Genomic DNA, 16,726 nt, shown 5'->3' on the forward strand with positions numbered 1-16,726 from the left:
TCCCCCCCCCCCACCGTCTCACAGACACAGTGCTGCCATTGGCCGTGCCCCTTCCAATTCCACTGAAATACAAGTACAAGAGACTTTCTTTATTGGACAATTTCCTCTCTTAAGAAATGAAGCTAAAGTATTCCTGAATGTATCAAGCACAATTCAGATTAACCTTTATTAGAAGAACTTGATTAAGCAACTCATTTTTGTTGATTGGTTGAGTGGTCCGTTAAACATGTTTTGCTGTTTATGGTTGTTTTTTTTTCTCTTTTTGAGTATTAATATCTAGCAAGATATCCATGCTAATGGATAGAACACCTGGAAGAATTGAGGCGTGACTCACTGTCAGATGTAGGACCTGAAACTAATTTGAGCTCCTTTTCTGAAATTGACTAGATCACAGGTTGATGGTGTCCATTTAATTATAAAGCTTCAAGCAATGAGAATTAGTATTTTTACCTGCTTTTTGCTGGAGCTCTTAGCACAATGGGATCTTTATTCTGATTAGGGCCTTCGAGTGCCAATGCAGTAGAAATAACAACTGCTGTAATAGACCTTTACATTCACTTTCCCTCTGGACAGCAAATAAAAATTCAGTGAAGCTAAGAAATATAGAAGTGGTGAGATATGTCTGCACATGACATACTGGTGTTTGCATTGCTTTATGAAAGATCTTTGTGTCTTTGAGACTGCATAGCTCTGGAGATGGGGTCATTACTAAGGTAACAGTTTTTTGGGGTTTTTTTGGTTATAAACCGAATTGATGTGTAAAACCTGTGTAAATTGTCAGTGGTACAGCAAATGTTTGCTCATCTAGTCTCCATGGTCCTCAGTTTATTGGTCTCAGTCTACCTGATTTTGTGTCCATCTCTCTTCTTTATTATCTTGCTTGTCTGCCTATGGTATATAAAACCTGCTGTAATTAATTAGAACCACTGTTACATCTATATTTAGAATATTTCCCTGTCCTTGTCCTATTTAAATCTAAGCTCTTGCTCTAATTTTCTGTTTTTGCTGTGTCTGGTTTTATGAGGATGATTTTGATAATGTTTCTGAGTTGTTGAAAATGTTTGAATAATTTATGATGAAATAATGAAAAAATGCCCTGAGTCCCTTGCAGGAGGGAATAAAACTGCAGACTCATTTGATAAATAATAGTAGTAGTAATAATAAAATAATTTATATTAACTATTATTAATTTTATTAAATTTGGATCCTCCTCCTTGAGGGAGGAAAAATCATTTAATAAATCATGGAAATCATAACAGTGGCACAAATATGTATTCCCAGTGTATCCAAAGCTCCCATTATGATCTATTTCTTAGACCATAATCACTCACAGATATCCTCCCTCAGAATTGGGCACTGTATAAAAACAGAAGCAGATATAATCACTGCCCCAAAGGGCTACACACTATTGATTTTAATGGGAGTTTTGGGAGTTAGGGAGGCCTCAATTCTGCAAGGTACTGAGCACTCTGGATCTGATCCAGTAATGTATTTAAGAACAAAAGATATACATCCAAATGGATTACCACTGTCACCTACACTTCTCCCCTCAGACTTCCTGTATATTTTTAAAGCTATTGCTCCTGTGCTTAAAGGATAAGCACAAGCTTAAGTGCTCTGTTGGAGCAAGGCCAGAGTGCTCAGCACCTGTGGGACCAAGGTGAGAATGCAGGATCTTTGGTAAGGAAGTAGAAGAAACGATGTATTCTATTTATTTTTCTAAGTACAATTATCATGTCATCAAGCAACTTGATTTTACAGAGGTCCTTAACGGGTATAAATCCTGAAGTGTGTAAATAGTGTGTGGACACACTGGACCTGATCTCACTCATTCACACCAGTGTGAGTCAGAGAAGTGAGTTCTGATTTACTCCAGAGTGATGGAGAACAGAATCTAGCTCATTACTTTTTATAAAATAGTTTGCTCTTTAGTAATTTATCGTCAAATGAGATACTTTTATCAAATGAGATACTATCTTTTTAGACTTACATTGTTCCACTACAATGGAGTCTGTGAAGCTGAGTTGCCTCACTTCGTTCGGAACTCTGGGGCCTTTGTGCCTCAGGCTGGCCCAATAGGTCTCTTTCTCCATTGCCTTTCCCGTTATGTAGTTAATTACACCCATGTGAAGTGGGTATAAAATGCTACTGGAGCTCAATGATACCATGTCATACTCACTTTGCACTTACTATGCACAGGTATGACTGCACAAGGAGCAAGGCAGGAAAGAATCAGGCGTAATGTCTCCAGCGGTAGAGGGGACTGATACATCAAGACCCAGAAACTACCAGCAGCATCTCTCTCTCACACCATATTTCTCCCTTCCCTCAACCCTTTACCAAATCAGCAGTATTAACACTTGCATGGAACAGTCCCGAGTACTACAACTGACCAGCCCCAACTGACCAATACCACTCTGACTAGCCCCAATGCAGTTGCACAAGAGGGGGGGTTGGGGAGACTCCTTGCATCTTCCTCAGCACTGGTGCTCCAACATAGTGTCCCTTTTCGTCACATCTTTCACAAACAGCATATCTAAAGAATATGGGATTAGAATTACTTACCAGCAACAACCTTATCTACGGTCCAAATTTTTGTCCTATAGGCAAATAGTGAGTGTTGCAGTCCATGGGTTGTAGTAGCATTTGTACCTGCAACATCCCGCAGAAGTTCCCCTGTGCAGGGATATAGGCCAGTGGATCCATGAGACTATGATAATGCAATTTACTAGAAGAAGTTTGCATTCAATACTGAGGTTATTTTGGTGTGTGGCTTAGACCTGAAGAATGTTGTACTCTGGCAAAACTCCCATTAGCCTCAATAGGAGTTTTGCCAGGGTAAGAATGATAGAATTCAGCCTGATGCACATAATTAAGAAAGTTAAGGACTCTTTGTTAACAATGACTGTGTCTATTCTCTAATGTTATTGGATGGTTATAGGATGTGGAGCCAAAGAATATTCTTCATCTATTTCTTCGAAAAGAATCTACACTGCAAGAAAAGGGTTTGCCATTAACTGTGCCAGCATGCTAATGTGTGTGATTTGTTTTAGGTGTGTTTGATGGTATTGTTCTATTCATCCTTTGTGCTTGTATATTCCGTGTGTGTGTGAGAGAGATGTCTGACATTGACTTCTTTTGATGCAATACAATGACCACCCTTTAGTAGAGTAGGTTCTCTAAACAGTGGTCTGCATTGTTTTAATGTTAGTAGTAGAATAAAACACCAATGTCTATGTCCTCCACTCTAATGTTGCTTTTTCACTGCTGTCAAAAATATCAAGCAAATATTTACTGCTTACATTTTATATGCACAACATAGAGCAGTTTTTTCTCTGTAATACTCTTAGTATTTGCTCAGATTTCACATTTAAAAGAAAGTAAAAACAAAATAAAATCTATGACTATGCCACTATTTTTCAAATGACTATTTACAATTTGAAATATCGGGTTATACTTCATATCCACTTGCATCAGAATAAGACTTTGTTTCTATCCTTCACAGTGTTTGACTAAACAATCCACATCATTGTGAGCGTGTCTTGTCACTTTGAGGACTATAGAAGCACCTTGAATCTTATTTTATTAGCACTACATTAACATATACCAGTAAATCTCAAGTGTTTAGATGTTCCATAATTAATTCCATATTTATACCACAGTTGAGATTCATGATAAATCCCATTTGAAAAACTTTTACAGATTGAGAGATATACCAACACTATAATTGAATATAGTGAAAAAAATAGTGAAGTAGCTCACTGAGATAAGAGTGTGATGTTATCACTCTCTTGAACACTGAGAAACTTGAACACAGCACAGAACAATTAAATTGAGTTTGGGGGAAGGTGGAGAATAACTATTATTTTGTTGTCATAATATTGTCCCAATATGTGGGATTGTTTCCCTTAGGTATTTATGAAGGTTAAAGGATCTTTGGTGATTATGGGGTGGGGACCAGGTATTTAGAATGAGATTTTCAAAGACACAAATATGGGTTATGGGCCTAAATCTCACTGAAAATCAATGAGATATAAGTTCCTAAATCTCATTTGTGCTTTTGAAAATTTCCCCCTTAAAGGTCCGGGAAAATCCACATTAATGACATAATACTGTAGTCACAAATAGTGGAAATTCAACCCACTGCTGTAATAGGCAGTGCAGGCAGTGACGCCTGTAATTAAGGTTGCCAGACACTTTCCATAAAAGTTTGTTTTCAGCTGCTTATAACTTGCCAGCCTCAAACTGTTTGGGCTGAAATCTTCCATGGTGCATTTCTGCCTCAGGATGAATTTTTTTGGAAAGTTTCATCTGAAGTGGTTCATCCATTTCTGAGAGTTAGGGGAAAATATGATTTGCCCATGTTAAAAATATTCTTAAAATTGCTTTATTGATAAGAACGAGCACCTTTATACTTTGGAGCATTTTGCGGGCCAGGTCACCGTGGTGTCAGGGATGTCATTTTTGCCATTTCAGTGAAAATTTGCCCAGATTTACCAAGTTATAAGCCTCTGACAAGTTTCACATGCTTGATAGAGACTTCTTAAAATTTAACAGCTATGTTTTCTGAAGATTCTGTCTCAGCTGAGTATGCTCCATCCCCTCACAGTTCCTAAATGCTGACCAGACTGCAGGTGCCATCCCTACAGAGTGACTGAGTATGTTCCAGGCCAAGTCTGCAGGGGCTGAGCAGGACTTTCCCTGCAATTACTCTTCCCAGATACTGGGGCCTTCTGTGGTGCTAGGCACAGACTTGCAAACTGTCTCTCCTGCATTCTGAATGCTCCCTTGCTGGCATCTAGATAGTGAGGAAGGGAAAGAAGAAATAGCCTGACTCAAGTTCAGAGGAGTGACAAACAGGGGTGGGAGAAGGAAAAGATGTAGGGTGGGGTGATAGGGATAAGAGGTGAGGGAGGAATGTGATAGAAGCCTGGGAAGAGTTAGGAACAGGATCCAGCAGGAGAAAGGGGCAGGAGCAGAGGGGGGCACGAAATGCGGGAGGATTAAAGGCAAGGGGGTGGAGGAGAGAGGCAAGAGCCAGGGTGGGGGAGGATACAAGTGGGAGAAGGATGGGCAGGAGCTGTGGCATCGGGGGATGGGGCAGGAGTTGTTGGGGAGAAGCTGAGAAATATATGTAGGAGCTGGGGAGCAGGGAATAAGAGCAGAATGGGACAGGGAGAGGCTGGGGTGGAGGGCAGGGGACAGATGCAGAAGAGTCTGTAACTATTAGTGAACACTCCTCTAGAAAACCTAAAGGACTTTGTACTCAGCAGTCCTTTGCTGTCTAGCAAATAGCTGTGAAACCTGCAAAGTGGGAATCTCCATCCCTGTCTAATGGGAGGCCCACATAGAAGATAACAGCCTTCTACTATTACCAGTTATTCCCTTTGCTCAAGTGGTATCCGGTGGATCTAAAGATTCCCATCCTGCTGATGACCCATATGGGAGGGGAGAGGGGGCGATATGGTTTCACTAGATGAAATTGTTTTTTCTATATTTACATTTGTTTTAAAAGTTAGGAAATTGCATACCAAAAACCTACATTAATTGAACATTAAGGTTGGAAAGTCAAACACTCAGAATTAAGAAAATGCTCAAATTAAGGCTGCCCTTGTAACCTTAATTCAGCCCTCGTGAACATATGCTTTATGACAGTGTTTAATTCATGTTCAGATACCATTTTTTTTTCTACAGGACCACTCCCTCATGTAGTGCCCAGGACAGTTTGTATTCTGGGAACAAATCAGACTTGTGTAGTGAAGGAGGCTGTAGGGTCAAAGCCTCATTTGTTTCAGAAGTTGGAAGGTGTGGTCTGAATGAATAAGGGGATTGTAGGAAGAGAAAGGACAGACTAATGGCTAAAGCAGTTGAATGGCACCCTGGAGAACAGAGTTCCTGTGTGCTGCTGGGAAAATCACTTAAACCAAAATTTTCACAGGTGTGGTTGCTGATTGCGTATTCTTCATTTTCTGGGTGCCTGACTTGAAACACTGGGGTCTGATCTGTGGAAGTGTTGAGCACTCGCAACTGTATCAGAGGGCACTGGGTGCTAGGAAATGCTACATGCTCTGAAACATAAGACCCTAATTATCTCATATAGGGCATCCCAAATTAGTTGACAAGTTTGGCTTTAATTCTAGGCTCCATTTCCATGTATAAAATGGGGATAATAATACCACCTTACCTTACATGAGTGTTGTGAAGATAAATTCATTAATGTTGTAAAATGCTAAGATGACAGCACCACAGAAAAGCCTAGAAGGAAACTAGTAATTCTGTATTCAGTGCAGGGTTTGGATAGTGTGCATTGAATAATGCATGCGGCCACACACTGAACGATGAGGATTTTTTTTTTTCAAATGGACAATACCATCCATCCTGTGCACTGAATGAGTCAGAGATCCTGTGGAAAAAGTAGTATGTGATCATGTAAATTAAAGCCTTTGGCATATGCCAATGCACCAGGGGGTCAAATTAAGTTTGCATAGTCAGCCTTATTTCTGTCTTTTTCTGACTATGAAGTGCTTGATTTTGCAATCCTAACAGTTTTTAATGTAGGTTTTTGGATGTCATAAATGTTACATGTATGTGATAATACAAAGTGTGTTAGTGCTCGTTTAATAATATTGTCTTGAAATTATTATTAGAAATGCATTGAATATATATAATAAGAAAATGAACATCAAACACAAGGGAGGAAACTTAGGCATCAGAACAGATGAATCACAAATGTATATTTTTATTCAAACTGCTTGAGAGGGATTAAACTGCCATATAAACTATATAATTAAAGAATCTACATATGCTAAATGATGCACTTCTTAAGAACAGAGTGAATTGTTGGCAGGAAAATACAAATGTCTCCTTCTTTACATCCATCCAGCCATCCATCTAGTACATTGCCCTGGGTTGTAAATGAGAAGAGAAGTTTCCCCTAAATGAAGACATAAGGGACCACACTCATCCCTGGTGTAACTCTAGAGACATCAGTCGAGTTATAACATGAATTATTTTGGCCCATTGAGTCTTATTTTATTCCTTATGATGCTTTCTTTATCAAGATGAATGTCTATTGCTACAATTACAATAAATCTGGTATTTAGCAAACTTGTATTTGCCACTCAGTGTTTGAAGGATCAGGTAACCTTTCAGGTCAGAAAGTTGAGGTACTGGTAATAATTTAGAAACATACATTAAGTTAGATTCCAGTAAGTAATTCAGAAAATTATGAATACAGTTCCCACAGGAAGCAACAGCATACCACAGGTACAGATGTAAGATTTCCATCTGAGTCTGTAATCGCTCACTCCAAAGAGGAATTTCCTCTAATCCATGAACTGTATTACTTGTTACTGAATATATGTTTGTACTGGTATCAAGGAACTGCTTTTTAACCCTTGAACGCAGACACATTAAACAGGATTCCTACCTTGCTCCAGTACAGACAATGCATGGGCATTTCCCTCAAAATCACAAAGATAGACACAGTTCTATCCTGTTCAGTTCCACATTTACACTCTGAAATACCTGCTTACATCATTGTCAAAGGATAACATAAATGAAAGTCACACTGGCATAAAAAGTTTAGAAGATTTCCACACCTTCTATCACACCTTCCATCAAAGATCTTAAAGCATTTTACAAACACTGAATTTAGCCTTACAGCACTTCTGTGAGAAAAGGAGGTTTTGTTCCCCCGATTCTGCCGAGGAAAAATGTGTAGAGTAGCAGCCACCTTTCAAAAAGTGGATACTAATATTGAGTACCTCCAGTTTGAGACAGAAGGCATCTCAAATTGAGTATCTAAAAAAGGCACCCACAATCATTGCTCACTTCTGCACATTTTGGCTTTAGAGACTTTCTCAAGTTCACATAAGAGGTCTGTAACAGAGGTAGGAATGGAACCCACGCCTTCTGACTTTCAGAACTTTGCCTTAAATCCTGACTAAATTGCCTTGTTAGCTAATAGTCCATTTAAAAGCACTAGTTGTAAAAAATATAAGAATTCTGTTTTGAGAATCTAAACTATTTCCAGTGGGTACTGTATTCTATACAGAATGGCCTTTGTTTTCCCCTGAAGTTCATGAACGTGCATGGTGGTATAGTCCTTAGGAATGCTAACATTTTGCTGTTAGAAATACTGTATCACCATATTCTTATCACATCACCAGATGTTTGTTTTTATGGTTGGTTATTGCCTGCACAGCTTGTCATGCTCTAACAATGATTTCACTCTTTCACATTGTTCATTGTGAAATGCATGAAATGTGTCTGGAGCATTGTGGGTCAGATTCACTGGAGCACATTGTTTTCATTTAAGAAGTAGAAGTTTGAGCATTGGCAGAGACTTTGTCCTTCATTCAAACCTTCTTCTTATGTTTACAAATACTTCCCCCCCAAAATGCAGTCCCCCCAGCCCAGCCTTACATCAGATGTGTGCAGATGTAAAGTAGAGGTCAAAAATATTTGCCACCTATACTCCACCAAGATATTTCCAGAACTGGTTTATCCAGTGTGTTCTTGCTGTATATTTATATATTTCTTAGCATTAAGATACATTTAATATATTGATTATGTTGAAACAGTTTTCAGGTGGAAGCAGCAGAATGTATGTCTGGGCCATCGGTGTACTTTTTTTTATTTAACATATTGGTTTCTCAGTAAGATTAAGTCTTCCATCCATGAATTAGTTTATGGCAAGGAAGAATATTAGGAAGGATGGAGTGTCCAGGTCTTTTTTTACATCTCTGATATGTCTAATAACAGATGGCAGTAGAATGGAAATTCTATTCCCAATACCTTGCCACTTAATTTTTCTGCTATGCAGTTTTCCTTCTGGAAATATTTTTGGTTCAGATTCTAGAGGGGAAATGCATATATATTTTTTCAAAGTATTGCTGAATATACAATCCCAAAAGTCATTGGGACAGATCCTCAGCTGAGTAAATTGTCATAGTTCCATTGATATCAATAGAGTTATACCAATTTACATCAGCTGAGGATCTGTCCAACTTTGTATTAATTATATTCAGAGATATCTATCTCAGCAGTTCCCACTCAGAGGTCCCTGTGTGCAGCATGTAGGCGAAGATGAAAACTTCCTTGACTTAAAATTTTTAGCCTCTGAGGCACCTATTGGGAGGTGTTTTTCACCTGGCTAAGTCAAGTGAGTCAGCACATTCCCTAAATGTTCATATAACAGCTCTCTAAGCTCTCCTGAACACAACCGAGGTAGACCGATTTCTCTGCCACCGGTCTTCTGGTTCAGGATTAATTTATTCTTCAGGTGCCAAACTGAGCCCTGGAGTAAGAAGGCAAATATTCCATTAGACAAGGGTAAACTCGTCCATTTACACCAAGGTCTGAATTTATCCCCAAGAGCAGGATTCCACTAAGACAGGTATCTCTGGAGAAAAGAAAAGAAGGTACCTATAATTCTTATCCTCTGAAGCTATACTTCCAAATGGATTGCTCATCACCCACACTTCTCTCCTCAGATTTTTTGTATATTTTTCCTTTTTTACTGGGCCTCTTTGGGGGCAGGGGGGAGTTACCGTCTCCAAGTTTTTAAAGGAATTGATATTGGAACATGATGGTGCTTTCAAAAGTACCTGACTGAGTGGTCCATGAGGTACTGCAGCTGCCTCCAAAGCTTAAAAGCTATGGGAACTCCCCCCTACCCCCCAGGTCTTGCACTGGACCCAAGCATGGCAACTTGCATAGATGCATATCTTCAGAGAACAAGATTTACAGACAAGTAGCTTTCTTTTCAAGAGCTGAGTGACTTCCTTGATTACCCTAAACGCACATTGTATTCAGAGGGAGTGCTTGAGTGCACAAGTAATACAGGATCAAGTTTATAGAAGGATTTGTCTTCACTAATATAATTTTAATATTTGCTCATTTATGCAGAGGAAGAAAAACGGTTTCCTATGGAATACATCTTTTTAATTTATAAAAAGTGATCCAGAACCCTTTGACATTTCATTAGTTTTTAATGTTCTTTAAGAGCCCTCCATTTAATGTATAATGGCGATAGGTAGGCTGTATTATACCAAATTGTATAAACCAAGCTTTGGTGATCTAGGCTGGGATTTTCAAAGGACCCTAAGGGAAATTCAGTGGGAGTTGGAAGCTCCTTTGGAAATGCTACATCTTAGGTATTAATCCTGAACTCTTTATTCAGGCAAAAATATCTTGGAAGCCAATGGCAGTTTTGCCTAAAAGAGGCATTCAGGACTAACATGCTATTGACAGCCATTAGTAAGCGGGGATCTGTTTATTACTGAAACCCTTAAAATACCCTTTATTGTAAATATTGTCTATCTTCATTTTGCTTTTGCAGTACTCCACAAGCAGCCCAGAGAAGTGTGCCTTTGTTTGCTGGAACTTGGAAGGATTGCAGCCAGGTAGGTGAAAATATTTAGAGAATTAAAAAATATTTATATTTTGACAGCAGTGCCTACTGAGAGACTTACTAACTCAGTGCATCTTCATGTTAGCATTTACACTGGCCGGGGTCAAGGCAAGCACCCACTGATAGTTACACAAGAACATCTTGTGGGCAGTTGTTCAAAGAATATAATCAAATCTCCCTTAATATAGCAATACGATTTTTCTGCTGTCTTCATATTGCAAGGGGGAAACTGATATGAAAAGAAGTTTAAAATTAGAACAGTATTTTTCTAAATAAAGTTGTTCAATTCTTACTCCTTATAATCATGTTGTCTCTGTAACTAATCAAAACTATTTTCTCTCTAAATCTTTTATATTCGCATCTAACCCCGATCCCACTGAGGTCAATGAACATTTTCCCACTGACCTCAGTGGTAGTAGAATCTGCCTTCAGATAGCCTAGATCTGATTTCATTTACTCTGGCTGTAACCTCATTGACTTCAGTGGAGTTACTCCTGATTTGCACCAGTCTAAGATAAGAATCAAGCTCAGAGATTGAGTCTCTGCTACTAAGACAACTATTGCTCTTGCTAGATTCTGTCTATGCTTTATTCGTAGAGGTCAGATTGTGATATCTTTACATAGATTACAGTGAACTTGTAATCCCTTACATGAAATCAAAGGGGCTATTTATGGAGTAAGGTATTTTCAATGTTAGTAAGGATGTCACACGCTAGTCCTAGGGCATTATAACTCCACAAGGTATCATTCTTTGTTTTTAAGAAAAAGTTTGCTTTAAATTCATTCATATCTTGAAAAGCAATTTCACTAAATTGTTCCCTCACTCCCAGGCAACCCCATTCCAATGGGGATTGCATGGGAACGAATGTAGAATTTTGCCAGCTGCACTTGACTTCTTTAACTTAAGTTTGTATATCCTGGGTTTTCCCATTTGTACTTTTTCATAGCAGTGTATCCCTTAGGTGTAAAAACAAATTCCAAGCCATATCGTGCTATCACTTACTAAGCACAACTTCGCATTTTTTTTTAAAAGACCATGCCTGTTTATTTTGGGTTATAAAAGATCTCTTCATTTCTTCATCCCATGCAGTCAATGGGAATTTAATGTTTAAAAAAAAATAGTATCAAGATACGGTGTAAAGAAAGTCTCTCTCTGGGGCACAGCCCTAGCTGGGCTGGGGCCCTCAGCACGCCCAGTTGTCACCATGGGTTGGCCTAGTACAGGCCACAGCCTCCTAATCCTTGCAGTGGACCCCACCTTGTGGGCCTGCTTCTTTGTTTCCAGGTGGGGGGAAAACAAAAGTTCAGATTCCACACAAAATAAGGCCCCGCCTCGGATCAATAAAAAAGCAAAAATGTTCGTGGCACCACCTTACTTCAGGGGTACTTACGTTGTTGGAGTCCTTACAGCTGGGTAGCCAAGTCAGTCTTTCCCTATCAGGGTTGCCCCAGGGGTCTCTGGACTCCTCACAGAGCTGGGGGAGTTTCTTGCATGATGGTTACTCCTGCTGCACAGGAGCCACTCCTTTCTCAGGGCTTCCTCCCTTGCTGACTGAAGCGCCTTCCTTTTTAAAGCCCTGCTCCCTACCATGCATGATTGCCAGGGCTGGAAAGGTGGGGCTACCTTAGCACACAAAGCCTTCCAAGCCCCTTCCCTTTCACATATGGCTCATATTTTAACCAACCTGGAAGCAGAGTAACAGGCAACACCTTCTTCCCATTTTGACTTATTCCTTTTCCTCCCCCCTAAAAAAATCCTATCCCAATATAGGATTTGCAAACTCTCCACAGCCTAGTAAGTTTTCAAGATGCACAGGAAATGCTGGAAGGGGTAACATAACAGGGTTATGTCATTTAAATGACAAGTATCTAATGGCGTTCTTGCTTTAAGTGTGCTAAAATCTGAGCTACGTGGGAGACGAGTGTTTTGAATAGACTCTGTGTTTTGTATGTTGGCTGGATTTAACAAAGAAGAAAGCATTTTAATAAACCGATCTCTGCTATAGCTATTGCTTTAAATTACCCAGGAGTAACAATAAGATGTTAAACAGACATCTTTCTTGCTTTTTAAGCTGTGTTCACCCTGAAGATCGAACTAACTGAACGAACAGTCTGTGGGGCCTGCTTTTCAGAACAGGAATCTCAAAGATATAATGTTAAAAAGGAGCTTCTACAGAGTCCTAAGGAATTAGGAAAGGAAGAGACACTGCGCAGTTATAAATACATTTTTCTTCCTTCTCCAAAAGTACAAGGAGGTGTTTGGAGAGATCATCCATTCACCATTAAAAATCACTTATGAAATCCTCAAAAACTATTTTCTCAGATTTCAGTGTTTAGGGCCTGATTGAACTCCTAGTCAAGCCACTGACTAGTGGGTCTTTTCACTGATTTGAATGAGAATTGGATCAGGCCTTTACTGAGTGATAGATAGTACAGATGTTTTTTCTGTGGGGGAAACCAAAACCTTCCCCTCACCCTATTAAACTGGCATTCTTTCTAGAAACAAACCTTTTAAGGTTCTGTAAAGACTGGAGACTTTTTTTTTTTTTCAGCTGTAACTGGAATGTAGAGGAAACAGAGAGAAGAAAATCTGATTTCATTTAAACAGGTGTAAATTTAGAGTAACTATTGACACCAATGGAATTACTCCAGACCATAATTGACAGCTGAATTTGTCTGAGGGAGTTCCTCAGGAGATTTTCAGATTACTTATTTTGCTGATCAAGGGTCTGATTCCCTTTTTGCTTACATCAGTGTAACTCCATTGACTTCAAAAAGAACAGGAGTACTTGTGGCACCTTAGAGACAAATTTATTAGCGCATAAGCTTTCGTGGGCTATAACCCACTTCTTCGGATGCATATAGAGTGAAACATATATTGAGGAGGTATTCTCACACTTGCTTCTTATCAAACTGTCTGTACTGAGCTATCTTGATTATCACTTCAAAAGTTTTTTTTCTCCTACTTAATTGGCCTCTCAGAGTTGGTAAGACAACTCCCACCTGTTCATGCTCTCTGTATGTGTGTATATATATCTCCTCAATATATGTTTCACTCTATATGCATCCAAAGAAGTGGGTTGTAGCCCACGAAAGCCTATGCTCTAATAAATTTGTTAGTCTCTAAGGTGCCACAAGTACTCCTGTTCTTTTTGAGGATACAGACTAACACGGCTGATACTCTGAAACCGTCCATTGACTTCAGTGGAGCTACACTACTTTATATCTGTGTTACCGAGAAGAGAAGCAGGTCCTAATCAGGGGGAGATAGCCATTAAACTGCCTGACTTTTTTGGTTTCTTATCAAAACAGAACCTAAACATTGGGCCATGTTGTGTCTTGGTAGCCTACAATGAGGGCAGAGCAAAGTCAGCCTTTTCCAGACAAGAGGTAGGCACAATCTGTCCTCTTCTAGTTTGCACATCACTATCAGGTCACTGTGTAGATGCTACTAGATAACTCACCATACATTATGGAAGCCTTCATTATTAGCAAACCATCTAAATAGTTTTCAGCATGTTTTCCTTAGTGATTTGTGCCCAGCTTCTGTAACCGTTCAGAGAGCTGGGCTGATACTGTATGCCCACTCAGCAGAGAGATGGAGCAGCCTGACTTGATTGAGCTGTGTCACCATTTGTACTGAACACATCGTCTAGCAAAGAGAGAAACTATTGCAAGTTACTACTGGAGCTTTCACTTAAATGACTGAATGGGAAATTTCAGAAATGGTAAAATTTTTGAGGAAATCATCTAAATAAATAAATAAATAAACACCCTCTGACAGTGGGTTGGCCTTTCATTAGTGAAGAGTTTATTTGTATTTCAGGCTCTTTACAGACCTTCAGGTCCTGAGCCTGCTGTAGTAATCTGTGGTCCCAATCTTGCGGTCTTTGCTCATGTGAGTAGTTCCAGTTGAAGTATACTCATGAGAGTAAGAAGTGCAACATCAGGGACAGTGTTAGACAGAGGGTCAGCCCATTATCAGAAATTAAAATCTTGTTCTGCATGTAAACAATTGCTAATCAGTGACTGGCCCCAATCAATAACTTTCTTGATTTTGCTCTTTTGTCCATGTGATGGAAATTAAAGCAGGAAATATGAGTAGAGTGTATAAGACTCACAGACTTTTCATTAAAATTAATACAATGAGCCAAATTCTGTACTGACTGATCCCACATGAGTGGATTGATAGTCCTTGTGAAAGATGGATGATTCCTATGGGGTAAAATGCAGTCCTGACTTAAGCTATCCAGTTCCATTGCAATCAATGGGATTGTGCAGGTCTGATTCATTTTCACACTCTTGTAAAGTAGGAGTAGCTCCAGTGAAATAGTTGGAATTACACTGAGGTAAAATTGACATAAAAGAGAGCAAAATCAATCTCTCTACCTGTGTAAATATGTCTTAAAGAATGCTTACATTCTGGAATGCGAATTAGGTGGAAATATATCTGTGTGCTGCTTTTTGGTGGTATGACATGCAATAGCTAAACTGTCTGTTCTACAAAAAGAATTGGAATTCTTCTTACGTGGCTGTAAAACTTTTTGTGTGTGTGTGTGTGTGTGTGTGTGTGTGTGTGTGTGTGTGTGTGTGTGTGTGTGTAAATCAGCCCCCAGATGTCTTTTGTTTGAAAATTATAGTCTGTTGAGAAGTTATATCTTTCTGGTATTGTACTTAATTTTTCCTTGGGAAAAATAGGAAGTCGTTCTCTTAGAAGTCTATCGGAGATCATTTTACTGTCTGATGCTGCTCTATTTGTAGTTATGCAGAAGACAGGCTAGAAAGGAGTAGAAAAGGAAATTCCCAACATAGTTCTCAGAACAGGGCTTGTACCGTTGATTGCATGGCAAGCTACTGTGAGACAAGCAGAAGGATTTCTTTGTCGATTCAACCCTCTAATTAAGCTGTTTGATTGTGATGCAATACATGGAGGATACATGTTTAAATTTAATTTCTGCTGATTACTAGAAAGAAGTTTGTTAAAGTTATCTATAATAATTATATACTGTCTATTGTAATGATAGAAATCAGAGGTGAGTTAGATTCTGAAAAGCAGCAGAAGCAAAGAAGCAGCATTAATGAGAGTGGGAACGGTTTATTTGATGAGTAAGGCCTGATGCAGGTGTAGGCTTAGAGCCCAGGGGGAATTTAATGATTTACAGCATGTCAGCATCTGCAGACAGACAGGAAGTAAATGGATTGTATATAAGTGTTCGCTCCAATGTTGGCTGACTTTTCGTTAGTCAGACTGCACCAGTTAGCAGCCAATACAAGCACAGATTTGGTTCTTAGTTTTCTGGGTATTAACTTACTACGCAGCAGTGTGATTAGCTTGTAATTTGTAATGAAAAATGCAAGGGCCAATATATACACTTACGCCCTTTGCCTATATAACTTTAAGTTCTATGATAATGTTAGTCTTTAATACTTGGTATATTTTTGGTACAGAACTTTAGTGGCTGGGTCATCAGCTGGTGTGAATCAGCATAGTTCTGGATCTGGTCCTAGGTTTTTATTTTACACAATACAATATGTATTTTCACTATACAATTGGTTTGATGTGAATACCTATATTTAGCATGATGGTCTTTAACTAAAAGGAAATTATCATATAAAAATATATTTTCTTTTCTTGTTCAGTTGAAAAAGAAAAAGATGGGGTGTAGTTCAGTGGTTAGTTCTGTGAAGTGGGCATCAGGATTCTGGGATTCTGTTCTCAACTCTGCTACTCACTCGTTATATGACATTGACCAAATAACTTACAATCAAACTTGTAAAAGTAACCACTGATTTTGGGTGCCTCAATTTTTTGAGTGCCAAACTTGAGACCCTTTAAGATTTTCAGGGATTCACTTCAATTGGAACAGTGAGTTACTGCGCAGTTCTTAAAAAACAAAAACAAAAAAAAAAACAAAAAAAAAAACCCACCACAGTTTCAAAGTTGGGCTCCCAAAAACTGAGGTGCATAAAATCAGTGGCCACTCTTGAAAAAATTTGGCCTGAATCTGTCTCCATTTACCCATCTGTAAACTGGGCATAATACCTGTTACGGTGGGTTATGCTCAGGTAAAACAGATTAATCTTTTCTCATATCGATTTATTATGAAAACTATTTAAGTTTTCATAATTCCTAGAAAAAGTCTGAGGGGATGGTGAAATGCGAAGTAGATGTTCTCTGAACTGAACTCTCATATCATAACAATTTTGCGATGTGTCTATCACATACCAAATACCATATCACATATTTATAGATGTTTCTCTAACAAACAACAAGCTGAAGACTAAGCCCATTTATTGTAAATTTGATTA

The 16,726-nt window shown here is 38.9% G+C and overlaps 1 protein-coding gene across 6 annotated transcripts in view; it reads left to right on the forward strand.

The window, feature by feature from the left end:
• Positions 1-16,726, forward strand: part of GAS2 (growth arrest specific 2) — a 135,975-nt gene that overhangs the window by 65,880 nt on the left and 53,369 nt on the right. For 5 of the 6 annotated variants that reach the window (XM_034769820.1, XM_034769817.1, XM_034769818.1 and 2 more), the window contains exon 5: positions 10,346-10,409. In XM_034769820.1, the coding sequence (XP_034625711.1) occupies positions 10,346-10,409 (64 nt within the window). Of the gene's footprint in view, positions 1-2,941; positions 3,006-10,345; positions 10,410-16,726 lie in introns of all 6 variants that reach the window. The other variant, XM_034769823.1, reaches the window with a different exon arrangement.

Source organism: Trachemys scripta, chromosome 4 (assembly GCF_013100865.1).
Source record: "Trachemys scripta elegans isolate TJP31775 chromosome 4, CAS_Tse_1.0, whole genome shotgun sequence".
In the NCBI taxonomy this organism is placed as follows: Eukaryota; Metazoa; Chordata; order Testudines; family Emydidae; genus Trachemys; species Trachemys scripta.